Source organism: Hippichthys cyanospilos, chromosome 2 (assembly GCF_059441005.1).
Source record: "Hippichthys cyanospilos isolate Australia breed blue-spotted pipefish chromosome 2, RoL_Hcya_1.0, whole genome shotgun sequence".
Classification (NCBI taxonomy): Eukaryota; Metazoa; Chordata; class Actinopteri; order Syngnathiformes; family Syngnathidae; genus Hippichthys; species Hippichthys cyanospilos.
Window position 1 is genome coordinate 11,016,681 of NC_142370.1, and position 19,836 is coordinate 11,036,516.

Sequence of the window (19,836 nt, forward strand, 5' to 3'; positions counted from 1 at the left end):
GACGGCAGACAATAAAGGCATTATGCTCTATTCTGATAAATATTTTATATGAGATTTAAAGAGCAATACTAACAAGTGCTGATCTCTATTAAAAATGAAAAACTAAAAATATAAAAATACCCCAATACCCCTTTTAAACAGTTTTAGCGGCCTCTCATTTCAAAATGTGTAAAGTTTTTTTGACTTCACAGTCACAATGGCCCGTCTACAGAAATTCTAACTACAATGTGGCCCATGATAAAAATGAGTTTGACACCCATGAAGCATATCAATGGTCAGTGCCCGTCCCGCCCCCCCCTACGGGGACACGAGACGATGCCAGGGGGCCTGGATGATTTGGAAAAGGATTTGTTTTTGTCATGTGAAGTATAGTTGTGATAAAATAAGGATCTTTTTTCAGGCACTTTGATGCACTAAATATTTGTGTCTTCCTTTACTATTAAGTCAGAAAAAAATATTTTTTACCATATATATATATATATATATATATATATATATATATATATATATATATATATATATATATATATATATATATATATATATATATATATATATATATATATATATATATATATATATATATATATATTGTGTCTGTCCAATCAAGAAGGACGAGGCTGAGTGTAGCCGTAGCAAAGATGCTAGCATGGGAGCTGTGCTGCTAGGTAGCCGGAGACGCGTCGTTTACGTAAGCTGCGTCACTTCCAGCCAGCAGCAGAGCCGGTGGAAGGAAAGCTCGCCGTTCGGCTAAGTTAGCACTAGCAGAACCACGTCCGAGCTAGTTTGCTTCCACTCGTAATGTGACAGCCACGGCGGGCTAGAAAAAAAATATAAAAACAAATAAAGGAGGGAAAAAAAGAAGGAAAGTCAAGCCGGTTTCATATGAACAGGACTGTCCTCCGCGGAGTGTCAGCAGCGAAAAAATACGACGACGAAAAGCGAGGCCGTCGCCGCTGCTCCTGCAGCTACAAACACCAAGCCGAACGGGGACGCTGGCTAACTACCGCTGGAGCAAATTGACATCCGAGCTTCTCTACAAAAAGGCTGCTCACTCACTACACGATTTTCCCGGGGAGGGGCGGGGGGGCTCCAAACACAACAAAAGCTGGACGATCCATGATGTCCGCCGCCAGCATTGACCCGCAGGTTAGCACCAAGAAAATGTTCATACTTAACATGCGTGTTGCAGATGTACACATCTCCCACTGACAGGCCAGTTAACTTACTTCGATAGCTGCTTGTAATCAAGGCCTGCTTGGACCAAAGTCCCTAGTAGCATTTTGTGCTGTATCTTGTTATTATCGCTGTTGTGGTTATTGTTGCCGGAAACTTTCAGGTTTTCACCGATCATGTGATGCTTTAATCACCTTTCTCTCTACTTCCCCTCATACATTCCTTCTGCAAAGATCACCAAAGGACAAGATGCCAGTAAAGGTAAGAAGTAAACGACCAATGTGTTCTGGTGCTTTACTTCCGATCGGCGGTGTCGAACTCCAGTCCTCGAGGGCAGGTATTCTGCATGTTTTCAAACCTTCTCTCTCAAATACCCCCGATGCTAATGATTAGGGTCATCTTCAAGCTCTGCAATGCTTGTATCGAAGAGAGAAAACCAGAAAACATGTGGGATACCGGCCCTCAAGGACTGCAGTTCGACACCTATGCTTCAGATGATCTAGTAAATCTACTACTTGTCAAAGTATTTAGTGGTTAAAACATCCCAGATGTCAGCCAAATGATGTGAAAGTCAACGTGCCAGGAAATTACGTCATTTCATGTAGGAATCATTTTCAGTTTCTTATTTGCTTTTAAACTATTACATACACAATTTTAAAGCATTTTAACCAGCACAAAGTAGTTTTGGATAAAAAAAAAAAAAAAAACTTAACAGTTTTAGCTGTAAAATGATCCATTTTTTTCTGCAAAACTCACAAGGGATCCATATGGCTGGTGAGCCTAAAACTAACAAACATAGCCAAAATTAAGATATTTATTAAATATTAAAGTGATTCATTATATCCTCTACTTACTCTATCGAGTCATTTTTTTATGCAAACTTTCATTCATAAAACATTTTAAAATTGCCTGGCCCAATGCATGGAAATATGATGTTTAAAAGAATATATCTTATATAAAAAAAAATACAATAAAAAAATCTCACACGCTTACATGCACATGCTTGCTCTGGAAATTGAACCCACGGTATAAATACAACGCAAACTTTCATCGGACAACACGGAGGCAAAACTAATTACCGTCAATGACGGGATCCAATACGTACGGCTGGATCGGTCACCTAATTTTTCTTGAAGCGGCACGGATACCGACACGCGGTTTCGCTCTTTGAGCTCTGCGCATGCACTTAATGCATCGGTGTTGCTGGACCCGTCACTACAAGACAATTCGTGCTACATCATATATTTCTGGTTCGTCGGTGGGAAAATAGCTTCACTGATAACTATGCACAATCTTACAAAACCAAAATAAAGGCATGGAATGTGTCCTTTTGCAAAGAAGTCATCGATTCAGCAATAATTTGCATTGTATTCCAATTAATGTTCTCTTAATTTGAAAAAAACACGAAAGCTTTACTCTGTTGAATTGTCACAAACCCCCTGAAAGTGTTTTCATGTCACCCCAGAGATACTTAGCCGGTTGAGAACAGCTGGCATATTCGATTGGACAAACATGATGAAGGTTGTATGAAAATTGCAAAGTTAAAAAATTAAAGTGTATGTATATAACTAAATACAAGTCATAATGAATAGAAAAATAAGGAAATGTGGGTATCTAGAAAAATACATAAATACAAATTCTCTGCGCTCATATTTATTGATTTTATGCTGCAGACAATATCAGCATGAAATGTTCTTCAAATAAGGGCTGCCTGCTGTCCAACTTTCAATTGATTTATTTTTAATTTTGGCAGTTTGGGCCCTCCTTAGCAGAGGCTCTCCCATTCTACAGATGAAGATCCTTTTGTTGTCATGGCCGCATTATGCAAATAGACAGCGTTATTTGTGCAATGGAGTAGTGTTCTTTCCGAGTTCAATGTTGTTGCCCTCTGTGTGCAGTCATGTTTTTGACAGAATTTGTGTTTGCGTTCAGGCTTTTCGGTTTCCGTGCAGAACGGCTCCCTGCATCAGAAAGACACTGTGCATGATAATGACTTTGAGCCCTACCTCACAGGCCAGTCCAACCAGGTGAGCTGCTTGAATTACTTGAATTTATTTTTTGACCTTATTATAGTTGTGTTCACACTTGATTTCTGGTACTCTGGATTATGCAAAGCAAGTCTTTTCTTGACGATTTCTCTATTTTTCAACCATCTCTTGTCTGCTCCTCCATTTTCATTGAGAATTTTTTTTTCAGCCAAGTATACCCACACCAATGAAAAACATACGTGAAAGAAAGTGCAATGCCATACATGTTTTGATTTATTAAAATTTGGACCTTCATCGGTAGATGTATCTCTTAAGCGTATTTTACTCGGAAACTTGAGAAGATGGATCGTGGAACAATCTTTTGGCTCCTTTCCCAAAACCTCGTCACTACAACAGAGTTTAGCAATAGGTTGCTTCAGAGGCCAATTAAGTTGCTCTTATTATGAAAAGGAAAATGTGCTCTTCCCGTCAATGCAACAAAAAACAAGGAATTAATTGCCGATACCTTCAGAAACCCTGTTAAAATCTGACGTACCCCCGCCTTCACACAGTGCTGGTGCGCTGAGGAAAAGTTGCCACTGTGAAAAAAGTGACTTATCTGAAGTACATAATGACTCCCACTAATCTTTATTTTTTTTGTACATCACATACGTTCCAATCGAGTCATGACTTCACTTCTTTTTAACGTCAAAATCATTTTACCGACTGAGTGCGAACATGCCCCAGAGTTGCCTTTACTCCATCTTGTTGTTTCTGACATGTGCTTTTGTTCCCGTCTGCAGAATAACAGCTACCAGTCCATGACAGACCCTTACCTGTCAAGCTACTACGCCCCCTCCATCGGATTCCCTTACCCCCTCAGCGAGGCCCCGTGGTCCACAGGTGGGGACCCTCCTATCCCCTACTTGACACCCTACGCGCCTCTCAGCAATGGGGACCACCACTTCATGCACGACACAGTATTTGGCCAGCCGGGGGGGCTCAGCAGCAGTATTTACCCGCACCGGTTTAATTTTTTCCCTGAGAACCCAGCCTTCTCCGCCTGGGGCACCAGCGGTTCTCAGGGCCAGCAGACTCAAAGCTCTGCATACGGGGGAAGTTACAGCTACCCGCCCAGCTCCTTAGGAGGCACTTTAGTCCCGGATGGCCAGACGGGTTTCCATAGCGACACCCTCAGCAAGGCCCCGGGTATGAACAACCTGGAGCAGGGCATGCTGAGCCTTAAAATCGGCGGGGACTTAACTACCGGGGGCTCGGGCGTGAAGACCGCCGGCTCCGCGATCGGCGGTGGCGGTGGTGTTGCCGTCGCTGCGGGCAATGGAGGTCCGGTGGGAATGCCGGCCCCGAAACCCACGTCGTGGGCCGCCATAGCGAGTAAACCCGCCAAGCTGCAGCAACAAAAGACCAAAAACAAACTGGGCGGGCCGGTCTGTGGCGGCCCGCTCCCCTCGGCGTCTGTCAAACACAACATGGTGGACATCGACACCTGGGATAGTAAAGTGGTGGCCCCCAAGATGAGCGGCCCGTTGCAGCCGCCGCCGCTTCACTCACACCCGGGCGGCGGCGGCGGCGGAGGCCTCCTGCTCCCCCTTCAGCAGTCGCTCCAGTCGGCCCAGTCTCTAGTCCAGCAGATGACCATGCCGGGCCCTACGCCTCCCCCGCTCCAGTCCTTCCAGAACCACAACTCTGCGCCGCAGACGCGCTGGGTGGCTCCTCGCAATCGCAACCTGTGCTACGGTGGCGGCGGCAGCTTGGACAGTAGCGGCTCATCCAACGGAGGCGGCTGCGGGGGGATCGGCAATGGCTGCGGAGTCCCCGAGCCGGGCTCCGAGTCGCACCCGGTGCTGGAGAAGCTGCGCGCCGCCCACAGTTACAACCCCAAGGACTTTGATTGGAACTTGAAGAACGGCCGCGTTTTCATCATCAAGAGCTACTCGGAGGACGATATCCACCGCTCAATCAAGTATTCCATCTGGTGCAGCACGGAGCACGGCAACAAGCGGCTGGACTCGGCCTTCAGGACCATGAACTCCAAAGGTCCCGTCTACTTGTTGTTCAGCGTCAACGGCAGCGGGCACTTCTGCGGCGTGGCCGAAATGCGCTCGCCCGTGGACTACGGCACCAGCGCCGGCGTTTGGGCGCAGGACAAGTGGAAGGGCAAGTTTGACGTGAGCTGGCTGTTTGTCAAGGACGTGCCCAACAGCCAGCTGCGCCACATCCGCCTGGAGAACAACGACAACAAGCCGGTCACCAACTCGCGCGACACGCAGGAGGTTCCTCTGGAGAAGGCCAAGCAGGTGCTCAAGATCATCGCCACCTACAAACACACCACCTCCATCTTTGATGACTTTTCCCACTACGAGCGCAAGCAGGAGGAGGAGGAGGTGGTGAAAAAGGTCAGTCCTGCGTCAAACCCCACGAAAATGGTCGTGGAAGGTAGCGCAACAATTCAATGAAAAGTGCGATATTCATCTTTTGTCAAACTAGTCAACTAATTGGCTCATATGTAACTATAAAATGCCGCTTATGGCAACAGCAAGCGTTTTTGTTTGTTTTAAAGATAATCATCATCAGCTCATAGTTTGAAATTGGGGGGGTCACCAACATAGTACCTGCGAGGATCACATGCGTAGCCCGCAGGCCTGCTCTGCAATAGAACATTGTTCTGCGAGTGATTGGTGCCTTCACCTAAACCAGAGATGTAGCTCTCCATTTCAAAAAGGTCGGTCATCCCTTGCTCACATATGGGCCAATAAAAATAAAATAACAGTACTTTCCAACAGCGTTGCAGCTTGTGGCATGTTTATTGATTTTTATCGATGGCAGTGCAAGTTCAAATGATGGCGATACTCTGGCCTGTAGTATTTTTAACTTAAAATGTATGGTACTCTGAAATGGGGGAGAGACGAAAAAAAGTTGTTCAAATACAACGATTGAACTGGGAATATCTTTTCAAAGGTAAGAATATTTATTTTGTAACTGCGCATTCTTTGAAGTTGATACATTAAAAAGCAAACTATCATAAGAAACATTGGAGAACTTAAGTCAGTTATGAATTCCTCTCCATGCCCTCGAACTGCCATGGATGGAAAGGAAACGTTGGCCACCACGTTGCTCTTGTTGCTGGCCCGAGATCATTAAACGTTTTGTTGCAACTTTGGCTGCAACTAACGATTATGTTAAAACGGACTAACTTGCCAAATTGTATTCATTAATACCTTTTGATTTCCAATCGCTAGTCGTTAAACATGACATGATTGAACAGTTGCAGAAAATACACTGTTGATTGTAAATAGATTTTGATTCCTTCCATTTCCGGTTTGGTCTAACGTTTCCGAAAGTCGGCCAAAGTATCGCTCATTGTTTTCCAAAGTTAAAGTAATGTTTTATTTGAATTAATTGCTAAAGATCGATTGAATGTACTGATATCTGCAGAAACCCTGTTAGTCTTGCACACTCCGTTTGATAACTGCTGTAATAGGTGATGATTTTATTTTCAAAACAATCGCCAAATAATTAAATATACGTTTAGTTGTCAATGAACGTTTGAATGTTGTCTGGTCACGGCAATTCGTAATATGACCGAGGCTGCGTTCTCTCTCTGCTGGCAGGATCGTCAGAAGTGAAGGGCGCCCCCTGGTGGAGCGCTCCGCAGCAAGCGAGTCCTGCTGGGACGAACACTCAAATGAATTTCCCATTTAAACAAATAAACTAAACAAAGAAGAAGACACATGGACTTGAAGAATATTGAAGACTTCCTATTTTTTCTATTTAAGTTCAATCCACTCTCGCACCCTCCTCCCTCCTACGTGTCCAAAACATTGAGCACCATTGTTGGGAAGTGTGAAGGCTGGACGTTTCATCCAGACTTTCTTCATTTTAGTTTGGTTCCTCATGAACGGAATGAGTAAGACGTGTGCATGTCAGGTTGTTTTTGTTTTTTTGTTTGTTTTTTTTTTGGGGGGGGGGGGGGGGGGGGTTCTCCTGACAGCACGCTGCTGCTCATCCGTGACTTACTTTGTGCTTGGCGTGTGTTTGACAAAATGTGAAGTGCTTGTCATGTTGAATCTCGCGAATGAACAACACTATTAACTAACGTCTGCTTTTTCTTTCATGCGTGCACATGCTCACTCATGTTCGGTGTAACGACACATTCTTTTTCTCACGCTTGCTTTTAAGAAAGTGCAAAGTTCGAAAATGCTTGGGAAATATTGCAACAGGTTGGGCTCAATCGCATTTGTTTCAGGGAATTTGTCTGTGGAAGGGGTCCCTCCTTTTTGTCATATCTGTAGCTTTCAATTGTTTTTTTTCCCCTCTAAGTCTTGTCTGTTCTGAGGATGCTCTTTAAATTGGTCACTTGGGTTTTGTTTCTGGTTCTATATAGACTTAGGTCGGTTCCATTGCTGTGACGCTCCCCCAGTTGCCATCAGCTAATATAAGCTTTAATGTACTGGCATTTCTAATTGCAATCGCCTCGACTTGTTTAACTGTAGCATTAACTGATTTATCGTACAAGTATGGAAACCCAGAGGCTAGCCTATATGCTATATGTTTGTGATGTTTTCTTATTTTCTCTGTCTTTTTTTTGGAAATAACTTGCAGTGTTGTGTCTGTGTGTTTGCGCTCGTGAGCGTGAAAGTCGAGAGAGGAGGTATGACTGCGGTGCAACCAGAGTTATATAACAGTATTGGATTATTGAAAAAGTATGCAAAAAAAAAAAAAAAAAGTTTAATGTCACCCCTGAATGAAATGTCATTGTATCAGAGGTCACTATCACATTCTTATATTTGATCATAGTCATTATTAAAGATATACTTATCTGGTCAGGCTTGTATGTCATTTTCAGCCTATTTCAAAAACTCTTGTGCAGTATTTTCATCATTTTTGGGTCATTTTCTTCCACATTCTAGCGTCGGTATTTTAGTCAGTGGATGGCGCACTCAGTTTATTGTGATAACATTAATTAATTGCGGGTTGTGCCATTTTCAACTTTCATGTGGCCAGCTGGGTGAAATTTCAGCTCCCTAGTGCCTTTGATGTGAAGGACTAGGAATTGGACAGAATACCGCAGAAGGGCTAATATACAAGAAGCGGTTTAGGAGTGCTTATCTTTTAGCCAGGGGAGATCAAATTATTTGATTTGTAAATTTTAAAGGGCATGTCAACTTCCCAAAAGTCTTTACTTTGAAGTGTTCCATGCGACCCTACTAATCCATTAACGCTACTTTCATGCAGTAAGAAGCCAAATCCACGTTTTTATCTATTTTGTCACTCGCTATCGACTGAAAGTGACATCATTTCTCTGGTAGCAGCCAATCACAGCTCACTTTACAAACAGTGATTGGTTAGTACTAGACCAACTGTGATGTCAACTTCAGTCGTAACCTCAGGGCAAAGAAGTGGCCCCCCCGATGTGCATTATACATGCATAGATTAAAAAATATAGTTCCGGAGCAAACTTAAAAAAAACAAAACAAAAATATTTTGAGACCTACACGCTGCACCTCAATTTTGTAAGATCGCAGCGCATGCAATGACATAAAACAGGAAAAAAAGCAGTTTCCTAAGTAACTGCGATGTAATTTCCAGTCGACAACAAGTAGTAAAATGGCCACCCCCTTGAGGCAAATACAAAAGGTTGGCTTGTGCATTATACATATTCCATATATTGGACAATTCAAATAGCCCTAAGGTGTGAGTGATTGCTTCTGCCCTGCGATTGGCTGGCAAGTCTAGGGTGTACCCCGCCTACTGCCTGAAGACAGCTGTGGTTTTAACACCAGCAAGCCAGCGACCTTAGTGAGAATTGGCTTCAGAAAATGGATGGATGGAATACTTATTCCACAAGAGGACTCATAAGAGGATTATGATCTACACGCTATGAATATTTTGATATTCGTAGTTGTATTAGGTTAGCAAATATTGCTGTAAATCTGCCGACAGACCAACGAATGGGAATGCTAATCAAAAAACTACTAAATAAAAATGTAAGTGCATTTTTCATCCGTCATTTCATTTCATTTGCTTACTTAATTCGAATTCAACTGAATTGCATTATTAGTTTGCCGCATCTTTATAGTGCAAACTGCAATCGGCCTGCAGTCAATGTGACATTAGTTACCTTACAGCACCATCGAGCAGTAGAGAAACATCTTCAGTTGAGTGAAGAATCATATGATTGGAAGACAATTTATTTCAGCAATTTTAATAAAAACACACAAAAGACATGCTTAGAACATTTGTTGCATATTGTCATAAATATCACAAGTGTGTTAATATAGCAAGTTTTGAAACGTCATATACTGTAAATATTTGCAAGGACAAATATATATATATATATATATATATATATATATATATATATATATATATATATATATATATATATATATATATATATATATATATATATATATATATATATATGCTGATATGTTCAAAGTTTCAAATAAAAGCTAAAGAGTTTGATTCTTAAAGGTCAACTCGTCGGGCATCTCCAAAGCAGAGGAAAACCATGAGGCCGACGCAGTGAACGAAAGTGATGAGGAAGAAGACCGACGCCCACGATTGGGTCACCTCGATGATGTAGCCCGATAGCGACACCATCAGCACACCTGGGGCAAACACACATGACGCACACACTAGCACATCGAATCCCAATTGAAGTTGAGAGTGTGAGCACATATACGAGTCTCGGCATCTCATATCATTTTTATCCACAGAAATAAATAGAAATGCCTTTCAATCCAAAATAATAGCTCTAAGTTTTACCTGATAATTAGACAGTATTACGTGAAAGGAATAGTATCAAGAATTAAAGTTGGTGCATCAGGATTTAAAACTGCAATTTCAATCCTTGTGCTGCTTCTGCTTCTGGTGTGCCCACCTTGGCCACCAAGAGAAAGTATAGTATATCACAGTCAAGCACACGAACAGAGAAAAATGAACTTTCCCACTATTACTGTCATTCAAATGCTCTTCGCTTGTGTCCATTGGAGTGGATATTTCTTTGTGGTCTTTTGACCGATTGGAGCTCCCCTACTGCAACCTAGTGTGCTCAGGAAACATTCTAGAAGTGTATATATATATATATATATATATATATATATATATATATATATATATTTTTTTTTTTTAAACAAGATTATACCGCATTATTTTTATGAAAAGAAGCAAGCAGACCGAACCAACGTCTGAATCCCTCCATGATCACAAACAGGCATTAAGATGAGATTTATTCAGTGTTAAGAATTCATCAAGCAATCCAGTTTGTGTTGTTTAATTACCTGTGTTGTCTTATTTTGAAATTTTGAGTCCATCCTCATTCACACGCAGGGGCATTAAGATGGCATTTATTTTGTTTTGATAATTCTTCAAGTGCTTTAGTTTGGAATGTTCACTTATAGCTTACTTTAAAAATGTGTGCTTTTAATTTGGAAGGCCGGGCTATATTTCTTTTTCCTGTTTTTACCTTTCCGAAACTGATTGGCTGTCTCGCGTCACGTTTCCGTCCCGTCGCATCTGAGCATTTAGTATCGATATCGCCCTGTTACCCAATCAGGCAAACTTCACTGACGGCAATTCAAATGCGTCGCTTGTTATGCAAAGGCGATCTGAAATAAACAATTTTTTTTTTTTTTTTAATTTTCCCTAACCACGGAGAGCCGCAACAAAACGATGAAAGAGCCCAAGTGGCTCCAGAGTCGCAAGTTGTTGACCCCTGGTCCAGCCTTTCCAATGATGTCCCCTGTGTTTTGGTGGGATGCAATTAACTTTGCCGTCTCCCTGAGACAAAATGGACACAAATTAATTGGCTGAGTCGCGGGAGGATTTTTTTCCCCGTGGATAAAGAATATATGCCTGTGAGTGTTGCTATCCTTGACTTTTTGTTTCTGACCTCGTGACCTTTGACCCCATTCTTTTGTTTCCACATTGTCTCCAGGATGTCCTCGATTGCGAACACTAGGGCTTAGTAGCTTAGCTCCAATGAGTCCGAATATATTGACCAAAAACAAAAGTCAACTACAGTGGACAGAAATAAAAAAGATGGCTCTCACGAGCATATAAATAAATGAAAACAATATTAGTAAGCCATTGGGTCAAGGCAAAAATTTGATTCTGTATTGTGAAGATGAATACACTTTGAGGATGCGTACCTGTGAAAGCGCCAAGCATATTCATGAAACCTAAACAAAAACAACAACAAATTAACCATGCACATTTCTTGTGTGTTTCTCAAGGGATATTATTCCACTGATCTAGCTATTTTCAGCCACAAAAAGTTATTTTTTTTTCTCTATACGAAATTGCTCTTCATGCACAATTCATACTTTTGAAAACACACTTGTTGTTGACTGAAAATGACATGTATGACATATGCAATCAATCACAACTCAGCTTGTGAATGCTGATTAAAAAAATATATTGATTTTTTGAAGCACATTAGGTTTTGGAGGAATTTTGGTTTTAACAAAAAACAAAACAAAACAAAACAAAACGTAAGAGCTTATCCCTAACAAATTTGACCATGCTGTAATTTCTTGCAATAACGTATCATATTCAATATATTTTTGTTATTATTCGTCACAGTCTGCTTCACATGCGGAAGTCGCGGAGTCACTGCCGCCTCCAGCGTTCCTGTGTGGAGTTTGCATGTTCTCCCCGTGCCTGGGCGGATAGATTGTTGTTATAATAACAACATGATTGAAAACCCTAATGAGCTAAAGAAAAAATGGGGACACATTTGGAATCAATGCAAATATGAATGAATCTAGAAATGTTCATTTGCATCTCTGATTAAATAGGGTGGAACAGTGCAATAGTTTTGTACATGTGAGATATAGTTTCAACCAGTTAACTTTCTTTAATACTCATTTTCATTCGGGATGGGTGATTACCAATGCCGCCAACACCTGACCTTATGTCAAGGTATTGCAATTGATTTCATCAAACTTTATGGAACAATGTTATACTGTATTGTATTATTTACTGTTGGTCTTTCTTTAAAATTATGTCATTGGTTCTTGGGGAAAATCTTTTTTCTATTTGTTATAATAATAACAATTGAAAAAAATAGCATAATAATATATAGTAAAACATATAAATACAAATTAAAATCAGGATTCTGTGACTCCATGTTATGATCCATGGGGGTCAAGTTTAAGAAAGGCTGCTTTAAGTCAGTCTACTTTCATCCCTCAAGAATTTGGAAAAAGACCCTCGCTCAACTCACCAAAAAGGGCTCCTGCTCGTGACGGCGTGAGATCCTGCACATTTACTGCTGAACCACTGCAACGTGAGACACGACATGATTCAGCATGTGGGGAAAAGCAGGCAACTAAAGTTTGCACACCCCTGTTCGAAGCTAGATTTTTGCCATTCAAACAAAAAGCGATCAAGATACTGTAAGTCATTCATTTTACCTATAAGTTGTTCAACTCATTTTTTTTGTTTTGATGGGGGAAATACAAACAAAGAACTGAATAAAATGTTTGCACGATTCACAAACACATTTAAAGTGATGTGTGTACTATCTAAAATGATCAAATATGCTGCTAAGTAGGGCTGCAAATAAAATGTCAATAAATTAATGGCCATTTTATTTGTTCTAACTTGTAATTTTTAATTTGTGACTGCAAAACTGCGCAAAGACACTAGACACTAAAAGAAAATAAATACATACAATAACAAAATAAGGTAAGGTAATCGGCCTGATACCCATACTTGGCATTGATTCTCACCAAGGCTTACTTAAAACAGTTCCGTGCTATTCGTGTCTGATTGAATACATTTTGGAACTACATTTGAAGAGGTATCTCTGGGCACATTTAATGAATTATCGTCTGTTTAATTTGTGGCTCGTCAGTTGTGAAATTGCCAATGGACAATGTGAATCTAGTCTAGTATATAAAACTTAAAGTCATACAATGTTTTGCAAAGTGTTCACCAGACACACACAATTCAGCAATAAGTTGCTTCATGTTTCAATGACTATGCTCTCAATTTGAAAAGAAAACTGTACTGCGATAAGATAAACCCTACCCTCCATTTGAGAGCCACTGAAAAAAAACGGACAAGTGAATAATAAAAGCAAGACCGAAACAAATCACCTTTGTTTTACCTGTGACCGCAAACAACCTTTCCCATAATATTGACTTTTTGGGAGATTTCTTGAGCTTTTGCGCATACCAGCTGCTGAAGGAGAGTGCAATCACGGCAGCAGAGAGGCAGATGACGGCAATGGGAAAGGACACCTTGACAGACAGCAGCAGGATAAAGGCACTGGACACGCCCATGGCGATGAACTGAGGGGGACATGACAAAGAGCAAATTATAATCGCACAGTAGCACGACAATAGCACATACGCGAGCAAGCTCGCATACCTGCATGGCCTTTCTCACAAAGGCCACGCCGTATCCTTGGCTGATGAGCGAATCGGAGAGATAGCCAGCGCCAAGAGCTGCCGGAACGGCAGCCGCCCAAGGAAACATGTTGTACACCCACGTCTGGGGAAAAAAAACATTGTGGCAAACGGCTGATGCCCTCTGACCTATCGGGACATAACGAGTACCGTGGCGTGTGGATATTCGTCGCTGAAAAAGGTCGGCATCCACGAAATTAACGTGTAGGAGGTGCCGCCTGTGCACAGGTGAGCAAAGACCATGGCGCTGCGGCAGAGCAACAACACAAGAGGCCCGTTTAGACTGGGAACGAAACAAATCAAGTTTGACTAGTTTCGACGTTTTTGAAGTTCACTGATGTTGCCGCTTGAGAGTGCCTCATTGGCTGGGACGGTGGTTCTCAAATGAGTACACGAGACTTGAAAAAGGTTTCCTCAGGTAACATCAAAATGTAAGATTTTTAACTGCCATGATAAGGACTGTTCGGTAAACAAATGCTTTTCTTTTTATTTTGATACTGAAAAGAAATATCAACAAATATTGGTTATCTGCCTCAATTACAAAACAAACAAAAAAACAACAACGTAACATATACCTGAACTATCTCCTGGAGTTGCTGACTAAAATTTGTCTAGAGATCCCACCATTAATGTAGTTCAAATATTTAATAATGAATGGCACAGCTCTTTGTTTTGAATATTTTTTTAAAATCTAAAATGCTTAGGTCTGATTAGAGGATACTTGGCTTAAAAAAAGTTTCACAGGGGGTACATCGCCACCCACAGTCCAGTGAAGTGCAGGAAACAATATCAATGAGCAACAATTAAATGTTCATCGCTTATATTACTTATAAATGATTAAAAAAAATGCTACATAGTCATTGATTATCACACAAAATGAACTGCAATCCTATTGTAATAAGTAAATCATCCGTACCAGATGCTTGGCTTTCTCACTAGACTCAGCAAATGAGAACAAGAAAAATTGTTTGATTTGGAGTCATTTCTTCTTTCTTTCTGCTTTGAAGAAGTGTTACCTGAAAGCAGAACATTTCTAACGTTGACACAAAACAAAGCTTTCAAACAAATTAATTTACTGAAAAAAAAGAAAAGAGGCAAAAAATAAGTCCAAGACTTATTTTTTTCTGTCCATCTATCCATCCATCCATCCATTTTCTAGTGTTTTTTTCCCCAGACTTGAGCTATGTCCTTCGTTTGGGGCATGGGCTTGCTGTCATCTAATCTATCTATCTATCTATCTATCTATCTATCTATCTATCTATCTATCTATCTATCTATCTATCTATCTATCTATCTATCTATCTATCTATCTATCTATCTATCTATCTATCCATCCATCCATCCATCCATCCATCCATCCATCCATCCATCCATCCATCCATCCATCCATCCATCCATCCATCCATCCATCCATCCATCCATCCATCCATCCATCCATCCATCCATCTATTTTTCTGCCTGCCTGCCTGTCTGTCTGAGCGATCATTTGGGGTGGCGAATACGGCACCTTTCAGAAAAAAACGCCACAGAACCAGCGCCCAGAGTGCAGACAGAAAACCAACAGCGTAGAAGACGCTTTCCCAACCGCAACAATCCAGCATGGCGGAGCCCAGCAAGCCTGCCAACAGCATTCTGAAAGAAAGAACACGTCTTGCACCTTACAGGTGTTGAATAGCATGCGTGCGTGTGTGCGTGCGCGCCGCATACCCAAGAGAGCTCCCACTTTGGTTGATGCTGTTAAGAAAGCTCTTCTCCCCTTCTGGTGCGCGCTGTGCAATCAGACTGGCCAAAGATGGGAAGAATACACCTAGAAAAGAATGATGGACCTTCTAAGGATGTTTAGATCACCTGCAGAGGTGTAGCAACTAATTGAGACCACCGCGACACAACATACACCCACATCCAATGAAATGAGGGATAGACTGATTATCAGCGCTGATATTAAGTATTTTGATCAGCACAGTTTTTTTGAACAATCCAATGGCTAATAATAAATCCATTCGAAACTAGATCCACTTCACCTCAATACTGCTACCAATGCTGGTCGCCGTCGCGAGTACCGGTACCTTAAAATAATGACTGGTATCGAGCTTACGATACTAAGCGTCAGTATTTGCCCAATCCAGTCACTCGTTAAAGTTTTCATTATACGTTCAAGACCTGCGAATGATTCTAGGAGGTCCCTGAACTTTTTGTTAGAATTAAGCCCGCGACCCTCGTGAGGATAAGCGGCTGCAAAAAATGGATGGAGCTCAGGCCTCGATCCACTGAGTACTGTGAATACGTGCTGAAGCATTCCATTCTATTATTGACCCAGATTGCTACAGGGTCCTGTTGGTACAAATCACCTTGCAGTATTCCCATGAAGACTCTGGCCATGGTCATGAGAGCCAAGCTGCGAAAACCAAGGTGGGCCAGAACGGGCGTGGCGGCGGTGACCAACGCCCATGAGGCGGCTGAGAAGAACAGCACCCGCTCCCCTCCGATTCTACACAACAGAACATCCGGCATCAAAATCCATGAAAACCTCCATTTAAGCAGAAAATAAAAATCCCCTTTCAAGGCTGGAAAAGAAAGCCCAAACTTAGCGTTTAAGTTTGCGGCAAAGGATAACGAACGTGTGACTGCGTTCTGTAATGAGAAATGTCTGACGTTGTTACTGCACAGTTTAAATTCAAATAGCAATTGCTTAATGGGTTATACTGTTGTTATACTTTCCGATTATTTGTTAGCGTTAACATTAGGCTTGCTGAATGAAGGCTAATCTATATGTTTATTTCAAATACAATGTTAATTTGCCTTTATTCTGAGTTCAGTTTTTAGAATAAACCGCTTCAAAACTCTTTTTAGAACGATCGTTTACTATTTGCTAAACTTTGGCTGATGAAGTGAGTTAATTGCCACCATACAGTGCTGGTTCTCCTTGCATTTAATCGAGCTAAGCACGCGCATGGCTTGTGTTCCGATTCTGAGGATATTCGTTTGTTTACTGAAGCGGCTTGCGGGTGTGAAGGAGATCGTTTATATTGTCACTTTAAAGTTGACGGAGAATTTGCCCCTGACTTCTTTGGACAACATAAACTGAGTACCGAACGAACCGCACGAATCGAAAGTTTTCGAGGAAGCAGGCTGGCTCTGTGCACACAGACGGCGAGAGCGGCACTAAGAAGGACATTAAGGAAGTTTTAAATGAAAGAAAGGATGTGTACCAGACGCTATGTCTCGGTACTTAAGTTGAGTAACCCACGAAAAAATTATGTGCACCCCAGTATATACACATACTGTACATATGTACAACAGCTCATATGTTGAAAAAGGCAAGTTGGGTTACTCATATTTCAAGGTGTTAGTGAAACACAAATCTGACACCCTCGCATGTGTGCATTTCTGGTTCTGCCAAGCTCTGGGCTAGAGGTTTTACAGAGGATATGGTGGCCTTGCCAAAGTATTTGCACCTTTTGAAGCACATGCCTCTGGTCATGTTTCCATCAGGTGGATAAATCACTTGCAATATTACCGTTCGGATAGGGAAGGGTTCCATGGACCCCAAAAGTGAGTCGAGTAGAAAGACTTGCTTGTCACTGGCATGGCCTCCAAGGATCTGCGTGCACGAGTAGCCCCAGAAGTATCCGCCCAGGGCCAGGCCGGTGTCGATCTTGTTCCAGCGGAAGGCGGCCGCCATCGCCACGGCACAGACAGGCATGGTCATCCGGGCACAGCACAACAGGCACGTGCCCAAAAACAACACTGGCCTCCATTTGCGAACCTCTGCTCTGTTTGTGGCAAATGACACATGACATTTCAGGAGTTTTTGCAAATCTCACCATACATATAGAGTAGCGTGGAAAATCTGTCATTTATTGCAGTGGTTCTCAAAAGGGAGAAATGGTTCCCAACATTTTTTCACTGATTATGATACATGATAAATATACAATTTTTCAGCCTAGTACCCCTAAACAACGCAAAGCATATCTACGTGTGCGAGAGAAATAAAAAGGCTGAAAACAAAGTGCTTTGCCATTTGTGTCTGATTTGTTAAACTTTGAGTGTATGATGGAACTACTCCATGAAGATATATTGTTTAATGCCTCTTATTTCTAGCAAGATAATTGCGACACTAATGGTGACACACAACTATGTAAAATTCAACAAAATAAAAGCATTCAATGTTTTGCAAAAGCATCACTATAACCAGCAATAAGTTTCTTCATGTTCTAATTAATTTGCTCTCAATTTGAAAACAAACATGTACTGTTCCAGCCACAGCATTAAAATAGCATTTGATTAGATTTGCTGAGATATTCAGTTCCATTGTTAAAATCTCACAGACGCTCTGAAGTGCCGTACCTTAACTAACCCCTGGTGATACACGTAACCCCATTTGAACCAATTGCTGCCAAAGGTTACGTGTATCACTGGGATACGTGAAGGTAATTCAGGAGGTATGTGAAATCTTAAAAGTGTTTCTTCAGATACAAGCAGATAAAATTTAATGCTGCAGCGCGAACAGTAAATGTTTCTTTTCAAATTAAGAGCAAATTAATAGACACATGATGCCAAGTATTGCAAAATTGTGTTCTTTGAAGTTGTTAGTAGAAGTACAATAAGCTGCGTGCCTTGATTGGGTTAAGTGTAATAACACATTAGCTGTCATGAGTCACGCAAAAACTGATGATGTTACACGATCTATTTTCAGGAGCTGATGGATAAAATACGCCTAGATTTATGACAACACATACCATTTCAAAGCTTCATAAATTAGACAAGGATGGCAGAACGCACAGTCTTTCAGTTGTTTTTTTTTTTTTCTCTTTTCCATGCAAAATGCATGCACAGAGGGTATACCATTGAAAAAAAATAGTTAAACCACTGATTTCGAGAGTGTGATTGCAGTGCATCTCACCGAGGCCAAAGGTTTTTGTCTTGCGGCTCCTCCGAGTCATTGCTGGCAGCGAAGCCATGATGATCCAAGAGCGAAGCAGCCAAGTCGTTCCTAGCTTTTACCGATGTGTGTTTGTCTGCCATTCGGGGAAAAGTGAGCTCTTGTCTCTATCGCCCAGAGAAGTACGCTGGCTGCCATCAACCAATCACAGACGGACCAGCTAGACGAGTAAAACGTGTTAGAACAAATACCCTAAACATTATAGACATTTGGAGGGAGCTGTTCTGCGTGAACGTTAATTAAAAAAAAAAAGTGCTTGAACGGAGAGATGCTCGGAGCTCCTGAAATGAACACAAGCACAACAGTTTGCTTCTCTTCATTATGTTTTTTTTTTTTTTTTTAATCAGTCATCGAAGAGTTACATGTTTTTATCTTGTAGCATTTGTATTACCCTTTATGCCAGTGGTCTCCGTCCATTGGTCCTCGGTACCCGTCCGTGGATCAATTGGTGCCGGGCCGCGTGGGCCGCACCCGAAATAATATTCTGGAACTGATTTGGTTGAACAGTTCGTTCATATGTGCTTTGTTTGGTTTGATCTTTGTTTTTTTGGCGCCGCCTCTGGCCGCTGTTGATATTACATTTTATAGTGAGAAGGATGGTGTGGTTTTGAAAGCAGTCGGTGACACACTCGTTGTTTTGGCTCTGTGAAATCTGGCCCACTACTGTCTATAAGTTATACTTTCTTTGTAAGAATGTTGATGTATGATAATGTGGCCAAAATGAGTTTTTTTGTTGATCCAACAACTTGTGACTGTGGAAAACATGCTAGCTAACATTAGTTTTTATCTTCATCGTGCTATTACATGCTTCCCTGAATGTGCTTAGCTCATTCACATTTTCGTTTGTGCCAGGTGTCTCCCTTGAAATTAATGGCTTTTGTAATTCAGTTTTGTGATTGACCATGTAATTTGCGCGGTAAAAAGCTCAAGCTTTGACCGGTCCGTGGTGATAAAAAGTTTGGAGACCCCTGCTTTAGGGAACTTTTTGTATGCCGCTTGCCAATAAACATCTCTGACAATTTTCTCAACCTGTTCCAACCTGCTCGGATTTGTTTTTTGCCCTTCTTACCACGCTGACAATTGCTCTGACAAGGGCTGTTGCACCCAAATATTTCAAGTAGGCATGGGAGGGGATACAAATCACACAAGATTGAGTCTATGAGAACGAGATCTGAAAAGATTTTGGCAAAAATGTTAAAATAAAAAAAATATTGCTAATTTAAACTTCAATTTCAAAATTTTTTTACTGAGCAGGCTGCAATAAACTATCTAAAGCTTTTCCATATGCTGCTGCAAACACCAAGTCTCC

At 41.4% G+C, this 19,836-nt stretch overlaps 1 protein-coding gene and 1 pseudogene across 1 annotated transcript; one reads left to right on the plus strand and one right to left on the minus strand.

The window, feature by feature from the left end:
* Positions 1-704: 704 nt before the first annotated feature.
* LOC148427251 (YTH domain-containing family protein 1-like) lies at positions 705-7,111 on the plus strand. The gene is made up of 5 exons (XM_088409143.1): positions 705-1,149; positions 1,410-1,437; positions 3,109-3,203; positions 3,947-5,560; positions 6,776-7,111. Exons 1-5 carry the CDS (start codon positions 1,120-1,122, stop codon positions 6,788-6,790), a joined length of 1,782 nt encoding a protein of 593 aa, XP_088265269.1. The 5' UTR covers positions 705-1,119; the 3' UTR covers positions 6,791-7,111.
* A 2,497-nt stretch (positions 7,112-9,608) lies between these two features.
* Positions 9,609-18,757, minus strand: LOC148427252 (voltage-gated purine nucleotide uniporter SLC17A9-like; annotated as a pseudogene).
* Positions 18,758-19,836: the final 1,079 nt, after the last annotated feature.